Genomic DNA, 11574 nt, shown 5'->3' with positions numbered 1-11574 from the left:
ATACATACCTACAGGAGTGTCCAGCTCCACCCCCACCCAAACTCCTTCAGCAAACTGTGTCACCCCAATGTAGCGCACCGTCCCCGCCTTATTGTTCCCTACTGTAACATATGCTCCTTCTGTCAGCCAATCAGGCAGCACGTCTTCACCACCTCGCTCATCATCATCCACAAAGATCTCTAGTCTCTCAAAGCCTTCATTTCCTCCGGAGTTTATCAGCTTCTGTTCGGAGGAGACGTCGGACGTGATGCTATTGTGATTGGCTGAGTTGTGAGAAGCAGGCGAAGCGACGACTGACACCTTGGCACCAAGCTGAGAAGGAGAGGTCACAATATCGTTCCTGTCAGCGCCCTGCTGCTGGGGGTTTGTGGGTAACGTGGTCTCGACAGCCAGGAGGGAGGAGGATGAGGAGGAGGGTTGGAGAACGTCACACAGGGTAGCTGTAGAAACACTAGCAGAGAAGTAGCCGCTTGACGACTGGCTGAGGGGGCTGAGAGGGGTGGTGTCATGCGGGTCATGCACAGGAAGAGGAGAGACTTCTGGGAGCTCTGCCCGTCTGTCTTTGGCTGGGGGCCGTAGAATAGCAGTCTACAGGAAACCGGGGGGACAGATAAGAGCATGCAGACAAGGCAAAACAAAAGAGTAATCAACAACAGTAATCAACCTTCAAAATAAAACTTGACAGGAAGAAGTCTAGGGTCTGCGAATCTCATCTTTTGACTGCGTTGACTCCCTATAGAGCCCCAAGGTGCATATCAGGCTAAAGCATACGTTACTGTGTACAGGGTGAGCTACGGCACAGATTTAGTGCAGTTCTATAAATCAAGCACAATGCAATTACGCTAATGAGTGAATCGCTGAAAAGGTCTTAAACTGCACATAAAGAGCAATTCATTAAAACTTACAATGGGACCACATTAAGAACCGATGTGGAATTGGAATCTAGTAAGGATGCATCTTACAGAGAAAGAAGAGAATAAACAGAACTACAGAACTGTATTATGGGACTGCGTGATTTGGGTACTAGATCTTCAGTTGCTTTTAGTATCCCTGAATTTATAAAAGTGCATTATCAGACTGTTGCAATGACCCTTGTTAGTTGATAAATTGGACAGCAGGGATTAATGGAGGCAACTTTTGTTTTTTGCAATACACTTGGGAAAAAAAGTGAAATCATCCTCTAATGCTGCAAACTGAAAACAAACAGAGACTGTGGTTACCTAATGCCGTTTTTCCTCAAAGAACCAAGTGGATTAAACTACAAATAAAAATTACTAATCAAAAGTATTCATGTTATTTTGATCTCAAACAAAATCTTAAAAAACCTGATTAAAATTAAGTTACCGATAAACCAAACAGCATGTAAAGGATAAGACGAGATTTAATCTCACCGTCTCGGTCTTGCCTTTGTTGTCGTCCCCTCCTGATGAGGTCACTATACGAGGCACGTGCTGCTGAGTGACAAGGACACAACAGAGAAAAAAGAAATGCAAATAAACAGGCTGTGGCAGGCTAATGGCACTGAATCAATGCTATGTATTTAACATCATGTCATGCTGCATATGCAACATTATGATTATTAGGATCGTTTACTACAGTCATGGCCAAAAGTTTTCAGACTGCTAAAATGTGTATTTCATACACTTTGTTCCTTCATTTTCCTGCCCCGGAAGTGTGCCAGAGGGCGAGCACCTGGTGGCCTGGCCTTAGTCCATGGGCCCACCCTTTCGTAAGTCCACCACCCACAGGAAGGGCTGGATGCAGTGTGTGCTGGGCCGATTCCTGGCTACCAAGGCTAGCAGTGGGGAAGGAGCCTGAGCTAATGTGTAAGGTTGAGAAGTACTGGATAGAGATAGTGAGGCTCAACTCAACACACAGCTCTGGAGTTATCTTTGGCAGTGCTCCACCTGGGGATTCTGTCAGTGAGACCTGGAGGGGTGTGACTGGCCTGCCACACCTGAGTGGTGTTCTACTACTAGACTTCTGTACAAACCACAGTTTGTCCACAGAAAACCATGTTTGAACATAAGGGTGTCCATAAGGGCACCAGGACATCCCAGGCAGCTCGATGATCAATTTTGTAATTGTGTCATAATGGGGTTAGCTCCTCCAGCCATACATTCTGGACACTCGGGTGAAGAGAGGTGCTGAGCTGTCAACTGATCACCAGCTGGTGGCGAGTTGGACCTGTGAGGTTGCACTGGGAATGTATGACAGAGGCTACCGTCCACGAAATCTTCAACTCCCAGCCTGAAGGAGCAGTCCTATCAGGCTTGGTTAGACTGTGGGACTTGGAAAGCAGCCAATAAGTGGAAGAAAATGGATGGATGTTTCTATGATATAGTGAAAAACAACGACTTCTACTGGCACATGAAGAGTCAGTATTTACATTTTCGAGCCTTCCTTTTCATAACTTGAAGTTCTAAAAAGTGGGGGGTAAGTAGAAATCCTCAAACTGATCAGCTAGGACCACTGATATGGCAGGAATCGATCACCAGTAGTCTAAATCTGACCAATAAGTTGATAGCCAGCATGCCACACAGAACAGCACAATGCACACTTTCTTTTAGTCATTAATTTGTCAATTATAATTCATCAATATTTTACTGAAACCATGAAACCCTGAAGAAAGAATTAAAAAAACAACAACAACAAAAAACAAACAAACTTGTGCCTGCGAAAACCTCTGGTCATGAGTGCAGCTACAGCTACTCATAACATGGAGTGAAAAATGTCACCTGCAATCAATAAACTATTTCAATGGGCAGAAAGAGTAGAAATCAATTCTGATTAACCCGTCTACAATTTAGTTCAGGTCATTTCAGTTTTATTGAAATTGCCAAATAACAACAGTCACCTCAAGGCGCTTTATATTGTAAGGTAAGGATCCTAGAATAATGGTTCAAATATTTAAAAATAAAAGTTGAAAAATAAAAAAGTGATATTATATCTATTGCAGGTATGTAACAAACTCAATACAAGGCTTCCAGGGAATTGCACTGGACCATCTGCTGACCTGCTGGTTTTGCGGCGAAGGTCTCAGCTCCTTCTTCTCATCTCGCACTGGAAACAGAGACTTGAGCAGTTTGGGCATCTGGGGAACCAGCGCCTTAACTGAAAGATAAGAGGCAGCAAGTCCTGAACGACCTGGAGGGGGGGAAGAAGGGAAGAAGGCGAGAAGGAGGAAGACGAGGCGAGAAGGGAGGAGGCAGAAGAGAGGGAAGGAAGCAAGGAAACAAGAGGAGGTCCGGGAGGTAGAGGAGGCATGAAAGATTAAGATTGGAAGTTGAAAGTGAGTCCAGAAAATGGCAAAAACCCCAATACTGGGATAGACTAACAGAGGAAGCTGGCGCAAAAAAAAAAAAAAAAAAAAAAACTAAACAAAAAAACTAACACAAAGATGATTTCAGCCATTAGGATATGATTTCATAAACACTCTAAATTACTGGACTGTGAAAGAGAAATTATTTAAACATCATTAATTCTGTTTATTTTCAAAACAGAATTATGCTGAAGGACATCACAGTGACAATGATTCAAACTGACATTAACATGAAATCACTATGAATCAACTAACTGACAGACAATATTCAGATTAATCACAGCAGACATTAAAAAAAAAAAAGCTCTGTTCAAGGAGATGAGGAGAGAATGGAGACCTTTACACTAGAAATGAATACAAAGAGAGCAGGTAGATAGTGTGATAACACACTGGACATGGAGGATCTAGCATTTAATAATGTGAACAATGAAACATCAGATGGTGTGGTTAAATATCTTTGGAACGTCAGACAAAAGAGGACAAGGTGGAAGAGAAGTAAGGTGAAATCTGTGAGCAGCTCAAGTGGATGAATCCAGGCAGAAGAAAAAGGAGGAGAAAAGAATGGCTGGGGGAGTAAGATGGAGCAATGAGCAGAGCCCAAAGTGTTTTATTGAAGAGAGAAAGGAGATGGGAAAAGAAGGAGGGGTTTACCTTGCTCTGGTTCCTGGTTCTGTGGAGGAGGAGTGCCGAAGGGAGTAGTTGATGAAGACGGGGAGGTAGAGTAGGTGGAAGGGGAGGAGGCTGGGCGGGGCAGGGTGCGAGGAAACTGAGAGGGCATGTAGATATCCTGCTGACTCTCCCATCGACCCTGAGGGAGCAGACAGAGATAATGTTGGATTTAAAAGGATGAAATATCTGAGTCGTACAGCATCCACAAGTAAAAGCACACAAATTACTGCTCCAAGCACAAAGTATAATTTATGTATAGCTGTTCTTGTCAACTAAAAGATGCAAGTTGGTTAGTTTCTACTTTCAATGTACTACCTGTGCTAATGCACATTATTTTTAAATAATAAATAAGCATATTAACTAAAAAAAAAAAAAAAAAAAAAAAAAAACAACAGCAAAAACAAGAAAAACAAAACAAAAAAACAACAACAGGAAAATACCCCTTTTTCAGATATACATGGTAACCCATATGTAAACAAATCATAAATTTTTTATGCAAATATAGGGTAAAAGCAAACAGGTCTTTCTGTTGATTTAAACTGAAAAACTTCAAACAGGGTTCCTAAACCTTTCGAAATATTGTTTTTTGGTCTTTCAACATGGTTTGTGTTCCAGTGTGCTAATGCACCTTACAATATGACATTAAAGTTGGGCCTTTTGAAGCATGTTGGCTGAAGCATAAAGCATAAGCAGACTAAGAAAAAGAAAAATTGTGTCACTTTCTCAAAAATCACTGTCAATAAATTATAAACTTATTTCAATTATAAACTTATTTAAATGATTAAGGTTGGTTACTTTGGTTCAGTGCTGAACTCTATAGTGTTTGGTGCTGAGATTAATCTGACTAGTATTACGTAGATAACTAGGGGTGCAACGATACACAAAATTCACGGTTCGGTTCGATACTTTGGTGTCACGGTTCGATATTTTTTCGATACAAAAAAATGTTCATGCCTTTTTAATTTGTCATTTATTAAACTTATAAATATATATTTTAACTCAAAAGTACATTTTTTAAATTTAATGTTGCTGAAACAAAAGTAATTTAAAAAATAAATATATCTCTGGGCTCTCAAAATTTCAAAATCCCTGGTAGCCCTTCGGGCAGGGACTCTTCAGTTTTTGGTAGCCCAAAATAAATTTAAGTAGCCCAAATAAAAAAGAGAGCAATTTTTTGATTGATGTTTTGTTTCCTTTACAATATTATACTTTAATGTATAATATTGTAAAGGAAACAAAAAAACATAAATCAAAAAACTGTTGAAAAACAAATTACAACATTGTATAAAAATTACAATCATCAACTCAAATACTTGGTTCTAATTGAACAGAAATTTCTATGAACTTGTAAGAACTGTGTAGGACATGAATCCATCTGTGTCAGATCCTGAATTTGAAATTTCCACTGAAGTCACGGGTAAGAGACAAGTGGAACCAAGATCTAGGCCATTTGCTTTTTGAAGTTTGCAAAGACTGCTAAATTTTGCCAGTGGTAGTTCACTCCTTACAACATAGTACGCTGTTCTAAACAGATTTTTTCAGGTTTATTTTAGTATGTTATTTGCAATTGGTGTTTGTTCTGGGAAAGATATTGCAGACTGAGCAATAATGCATTTCTTGCATTTCTCATGGGTTCTAATGGGGGCCTTTCTTAAAATGACTGGTCCCAGTAACAAAGGCGCTTGTCGACTCAGAAATCGAGAGAAAACCAACAACACACCCGGCAGAACATTATGTTATTTACACGGGTGCACATAAATGGTCCGCATTCGCTGTCAAAATAAAAGACGCGCACCAGATAAGAAGTTGCAACGCGCGTTTGCGTCCATATAAAAAGCACTGTTTTTGTCCGCTAGAGTGAGATTTTCACGGCACATTCCGCACCACATCTCTGTGCGTTCATCATTTGTTTGAAGCCAGCTCACCTCCTGCAAACACTTTTCCGAGAATACGCGCTTCTTTTGTGGTTCGGACTTGGAGGTGGAGGAACACCAAAGTAATTGCTTAAAGGAGCTTCTTCGACATCTTTAAGAGTTCTAAACAAATGTCTGTCCTCCTCCAGAAAATCTTATGTATGCAAACACGTGTTGCAACTTCATATCTTGTGCACGTTTTTTTTCTTTATTTTGACAGCGAATGCGCACCTGCGGACCACTTATGTGCAGCCCCGGTTATATAGCTCATATTGCAGCCACAGAAATTATTTTGTCCATGAAACCATAAAGCTGCACTTTCTTTTTGCCTTATAGTCTGATTTGTCATAACTTTTCCGTTTTGTGGTAAACTTTTCTTTGGCTGTCACTTCTTCACCCTGACCCGTCTTATTTGGCTCAGCAGAACTAAAATATATATCCTGCTGCTTTCACACACACACACACACACACACACACACACACACACACACACACACACACACACACACAGGTCAGCGATTCTCTGCACGATCAACCTCTTACATGTTTAAGCTTGCTGCGGGAGATTTCACTTGTCATGTTTGCATAGTAAGCTAACGATTGATAAGACAATGTCAGAGGAATTGGTGCGCAAATTATCATCACTCACCAATCAGTACTGTCGCTCTCTATACACAGTTCGCGCGATTGCAAAGTGAAAGCAAAAAACAAGCGCAAATTCAAACGCGATTTCAATATGTCACATATTGACAGTGGCTCACCGATGCCAATGACATAATTACCCAGCTACATTTCCGAAAGAATGAGAAAAGCATTGACATATATGTAAATGACCTTTAAATTTGGTAAATATTTTTACGTTTGTTTGAAAGGCACTTCGGTTTTATTTTGAAATCAATGCTTTTATTTTGAAACAGGAAACTGGCACAAAACCGTTAAAGGGCTGTTAGTAACGTTTCTTTTAGGATATGGTAAAATAGTGTGTGAAATAGTGTGCCTTAAAGTGAAAAATATGTACGTTTACTTTGCCAATTAGTACCTGGCTGACAGTGGCACAAGGTTTGTTAATGTTTCCTTTAACGGAATAAGTTACATGCAATCAAAATGTCATTTAATAGAGTTTATGTTGTTAACCTTGACCTTTATGTGTAGTTGTAAGTTAGTGAGGTGATATAATGAATTGAGTGATGTAAATTTGATGTATATGCTATATGTGAGCAGGAGAAATTTGTTTCCTTTGATCTTATGGTATTAATATTGCTGGTTTTGTTTTGCTCCTAGCTCTTACGGTGTCTTCACTGAATGTTTCAATAAAAACATTTCCAATAAAACCTCTGTGAAGCATCAGTATAAGAGACCATCATTCAGCCAGGGATGCTACAATATATTTTTCTTCTTACAATAGCCCGACGGGCAGGGCAGAGATAGATTTTGGTAGCCCGACTGGAAAATCGCTAGCCCCGGGACGTCGGGCTACCGATTTTGTAAGCCCTGTATCTGATTGAGGAATCACTCATCATTGGAAAAGAGAGTTTATTACAGAGAAATGGCTCTTTCCAAAATAAAAGCAATACTATACACTTCTTCTGGGCTATATTCTCAGCAGCATATTGTAGCGGGTCAGGGCTGTTCGGGGTTCTGTTTGTACAGTTATGTTTTGTTTATGTTGCCATAGTGACGGGTGACGCCCTCTCGCTGCGACGGTGTGTCCTTCCGGGGTCAGAGGGCGCCCTGTGTGTTGTAGTTGTTGCTGTGCGGTTGCCGCGCTGAGCAGTTAGCTAGCGGCAGTGTTCTTCTGCAGATGTCAATAAACGGCTGTGCTCCCTGGCTAGCTCACGGGAAGCAAGACCAAACGACACCTCCGTCTCCTCCTTGTCTGAGCTCGCCACATTGGTGTCAGAAGTGGGATGATGGTGGCACCCCATGTTCTGACCCAAGTGACTTTTCCCCCGCCGGTCGTGACCGGCTGGTGCGCCAAAAGAAGGCACTTGGACATTTGCAGGACTTTGTGTGGGGTAATGGGGTCGTCGGGGACGACTGACCCCTTAGGTGGGGGCTATGTAGGGGTCAGGGCTTGGTCGGGGTTCTGTTTGTACAGTTATGTTTTGTTTATGTTGCCATAGTGACGGGTGACGCCCTCTCGCTGCGACGGTGTGTCCTTCCGGGGTCAGAGGGCGCCCTGTGTGTTGTTGTTATTGTTGCTGTGCGGTTGCCGCGCTGAGCAGTTAGCTAGCGGCAGTGTTCTTCTGCAGATGTCAATAAACGGCTGTGCTCCCTGGCTAGCTCACGGGAAGCAAGACCAAACGACACCTCCGTCTCCTCCTTGTCTGAGCTCGCCACAATATTAAACATATCAGGTCCCCATAAGGAGAATCATGTTTGTAGCATGCATGCTTGTTGTTTTTGTCTGCTTCCACTTGTCTTTGCACTAGGATGATGTCGGCGTAAATGCGCAGTCATATTCGTTGTGTTCCCACTAGTGCTGTTAGCGTTAATCTCGTTGAAATGATGTTAAGGCCACAACACGGCAAATCTCCGTTAACGAGCTACCCCTGATCGCCCGTGCGTGGGGCTAGACGGCCAACACGTTAACGAGCTAACTGCGCTAACACACTAGTTCCCACCCATGTAATTGAGTATTGCGTGGCACATCCAACATACTGTTTCACTTTAGTCCATGACGCGCTTACCTTCAGGGTCATACGTCACATGAAAACCAAAATAATTCCAAACGCAAGATCTGAATGAGGGTGGGGGAGGTTCAATTTGCCATGTTGCAAGGAGAGCTTAACTTCTGTCTCCCCTGTGCTCTTCCTTCTGGCAATGCTGTCTGTGTTGAACGCTCAGTGGATCTGCGCTCGACAGTGCAGCCTAGGCGGAGTAGTCAAACGCAGATTCACTGAGCGCTCAACACAGACAGCATTGTCAGAAGGAAAGTTGATAAAATAAATTACAAATTTTGTATTGTTTGATACATATGCGTACTGAACCGAAAGCACTGTATCGAACGGTTCAATATCGATACGAATATCGTTGCACCCCTAGTAGATACATTTAACTAGAAAAAAGTTCTTCTTTTATTAATTAAACAAAGTAAATTAAATGACCACATAATTATCGGGTCTATTTAATAACTGAATGCAGTGTTAAATACAAAGAGGTAAAGTTTTTGATTTCATGCAATAATAACACAGCTCTCCTAGCTCTCTTTATGCACGCTAATGAAGAGAGCTTCCAACGTTGCACAGGCAACACTCCAGCAGTTACACAAACAGAAACACATGATTTTGTGCTGTTGAACAGTGGGTATTACCTTATCGTCCAGCAGGCAGGTTGTGGACAGGTCTTGTCTACTTCCAGACAGCTGACAGAAGGGACAGCCAAGAAAATATATATATATTGAGAAACATCACATCTTATTGCAATAAAATGTAATGCCATCTGTGCTATGATGGTCTGCCACTATATTTCATGCTTTACCCTGTTAACAGAAGGAGAGCTTATGCTCCGTCTGTTACTCTTCCCTCTGCTAGTCAACTGCTCCTTCACGGCCACTTCCTAAAACACAGTATTTTAATGTATATATTAGAAGAAAATATTAGAAGATCATCAATTAAAAAAAAAAAAAAAAGCTGTGTGACTGGATGAATGCTTGCCTATTCATAATGTGGGTTTAAATTCAATCTACAGCTCTATTATTTATCTCCACCTACCTGTCTGAGTCTATCCAGTGTCAGAATGTTCTCCAGACTCAGGACACTCCGGAGGTATTTCTCAATGGCAGCTTCATCATCGCCTGACTGGCTGTTGTGTGCGCTTGCAGCGAGTCGGGCCAGCATCTCCCTGTCCTCTGAACCAGGAGCATCCTAAGGAGACAAAGCATCATAACGATTAACAACATGTTTAATAATATGCTTGGCAAAACAATGCTTCTTCCCATTGGCCTTACCCCAGGTATGTTGGAAACCACCTCAAAGGTGACCCCACAGCCAGGTACGGTGCTGCGGGTTGACATCCTTCTGAGAAAGTTGTGGGCAAATCCCTGGCGGCCCGGGTTAACATTGACGCAGATCCTTTTTCTCAGCACCAGCTGCATGTCAGCAGGGTGACTGAGCTGGACCACCACCCGTATGGTCAGATAGACACGCTGCTCAGGATATGATCCCCCTCGACTGAGCTGAGGACACTCATGGACAGTGGAGTCCCAGGATGCCTCTGCTTTAACCTGTGGAGTGAACAGCTCAGTTACTACAAGGGTTTCTAATGAAAAGGCCTCCTTTATGAGAATTACAGGTTTATCCTCACCTCTCCATCGTAGTGTCTGACAATCTGTAGATCAAAAAAGTCATCCTCATCCTCTCCATTCAAGATAGCATCCCAGCCTCCAGCCTCTGGAACTTCAAACTGGTCTTGAGAGCTGAGGTCATCAGCTGGGGAATCAAAGATATTTCAAATTAACTTATATAAAAAGATAAACACTTTGTGAGATTCTGCACAATTCTGCAAATGACTGACTTACGTTTGAGATTGAGGAAGAGGACGGGGATGTGAGTCTCCATGCCAGGCAGAGGAACCCTTTTTTAAAAAAAAAAAAAAAATGTTGCTTAAACCTCTGTGTCTTAAAATGTTATAATGAATGCTAATTTCCAGCTCGATATTTCTGTTCTCAGACAGTAATCCTTTGCAATTGGCCTACATGCACCTCCTCAGTTCAAACAAGATACTTTAGCTCCATTCAAGCCAAGTTATTACAAACTGCAAACAGAAGGTTTGATGAGACTTCTGTGTTTAAACCAGAGTGTGTGCCTTATATGACCATATTAGGGATATCTGCGCTCACTGACATCACAAAGAGCCGTTTAAAATTTTAAAGCGGTTTGATACAGAGCGTTTAAAGCAGTCTGAAGCTGCAGCTTTAGGCTCACAGGGGCTTCAGCTGTTTTCAATAAGAACATCATTTAATGGGCTGTACCATTCAGCAGGTGCTCCAGGAATGCCGCTGCCAGCAGAGGGCACCATTACAGCATTTCTCTCCTCAGTTAGAGTCAAACGCCATTCAAGGAGCTGCGCCTCTCTCTCCATGTCATCTTCTGTTTTTTCTGTACAAAACATGCATGCATTAAACATTTCATTCACCTTACTCCACTTGCAAAGTGTAAATTGCTGTAACTGTGAATTAGGATCAGAAACAGTTGTTAAATACCTGTGCACATCAATATTTTGCATACTAATCTACGTATTTTTACCTGCTTTGCTAACCAGGCTCTGTAGGTGCTGATCAAGGTATTCCTGTCTCTTGGTGAGAGCACCTAACCACTGCCGCCGTAACCGTTCCAGGTCTCTTTCCTGTCCACCAAACAACTCAGTTAATCACTCCATCTTCTTCTTCAAGTCAGCTACTTCAAAGGTAATTTATGACTCAATGAAAGTGTAAATCACACTGTAGACAGAGTGGTCTACCTGATAACTGTCCATCTCATCTGCTTCCTGGTTTGCTGTGGTGTTTCTGATCTCCACACAGCCCACTGATACAGCGAGCACAATCTCTGCGATCAGGGGCATAGTGCCAGAATCCTGAACTGAGCGCACGTCCACCTGGATTCTTCTCGACTGACCCTAAAGGAGCATGAGGAGAAGGTTGAGGAGGATTAAGAAGACAAGACACTAGTT

At 42.1% G+C, this 11574-nt stretch overlaps 1 protein-coding gene across 6 annotated transcripts in view; it reads right to left on the bottom strand.

Annotated features, from left to right (window-relative positions):
• The window catches only part of kif13ba (kinesin family member 13Ba), a 47332-nt gene that overhangs the window by 1723 nt on the left and 34035 nt on the right, over positions 1-11574 (bottom strand). For 4 of the 6 annotated variants that reach the window (XM_026174899.1, XM_026174891.1, XM_026174918.1 and 1 more), the window contains exons 26-38: positions 11365-11520; positions 11151-11250; positions 10877-11003; positions 10424-10479; positions 10210-10334; positions 9854-10129; positions 9618-9770; positions 9385-9462; positions 9218-9268; positions 3974-4130; positions 3017-3147; positions 1392-1454; positions 9-588 (exon numbers count right to left, since the gene is read on the bottom strand). In XM_026174899.1, coding sequence (XP_026030684.1) covers positions 9-588; positions 1392-1454; positions 3017-3147; positions 3974-4130; positions 9218-9268; positions 9385-9462; positions 9618-9770; positions 9854-10129; positions 10210-10334; positions 10424-10479; positions 10877-11003; positions 11151-11250; positions 11365-11520 — 2053 coding nt within the window. The remainder of the gene's footprint in view (positions 1-8; positions 589-1391; positions 1455-3016; positions 3148-3973; positions 4131-9217; positions 9269-9384; positions 9463-9617; positions 9771-9853; positions 10130-10209; positions 10335-10423; positions 10480-10876; positions 11004-11150; positions 11251-11364; positions 11521-11574) is intronic. The other 2 variants (XM_026174927.1, XM_026174937.1) reach the window with 2 other exon arrangements.

The sequence above is a fragment of the Astatotilapia calliptera genome, chromosome 1, assembly GCF_900246225.1.
Source record: "Astatotilapia calliptera chromosome 1, fAstCal1.2, whole genome shotgun sequence".
Taxonomy (NCBI): domain Eukaryota; kingdom Metazoa; phylum Chordata; class Actinopteri; order Cichliformes; family Cichlidae; genus Astatotilapia; species Astatotilapia calliptera.
Note: the sequence above shows the minus strand (reverse complement) of the source record. Positions and strands in the feature narration are given on the sequence as shown.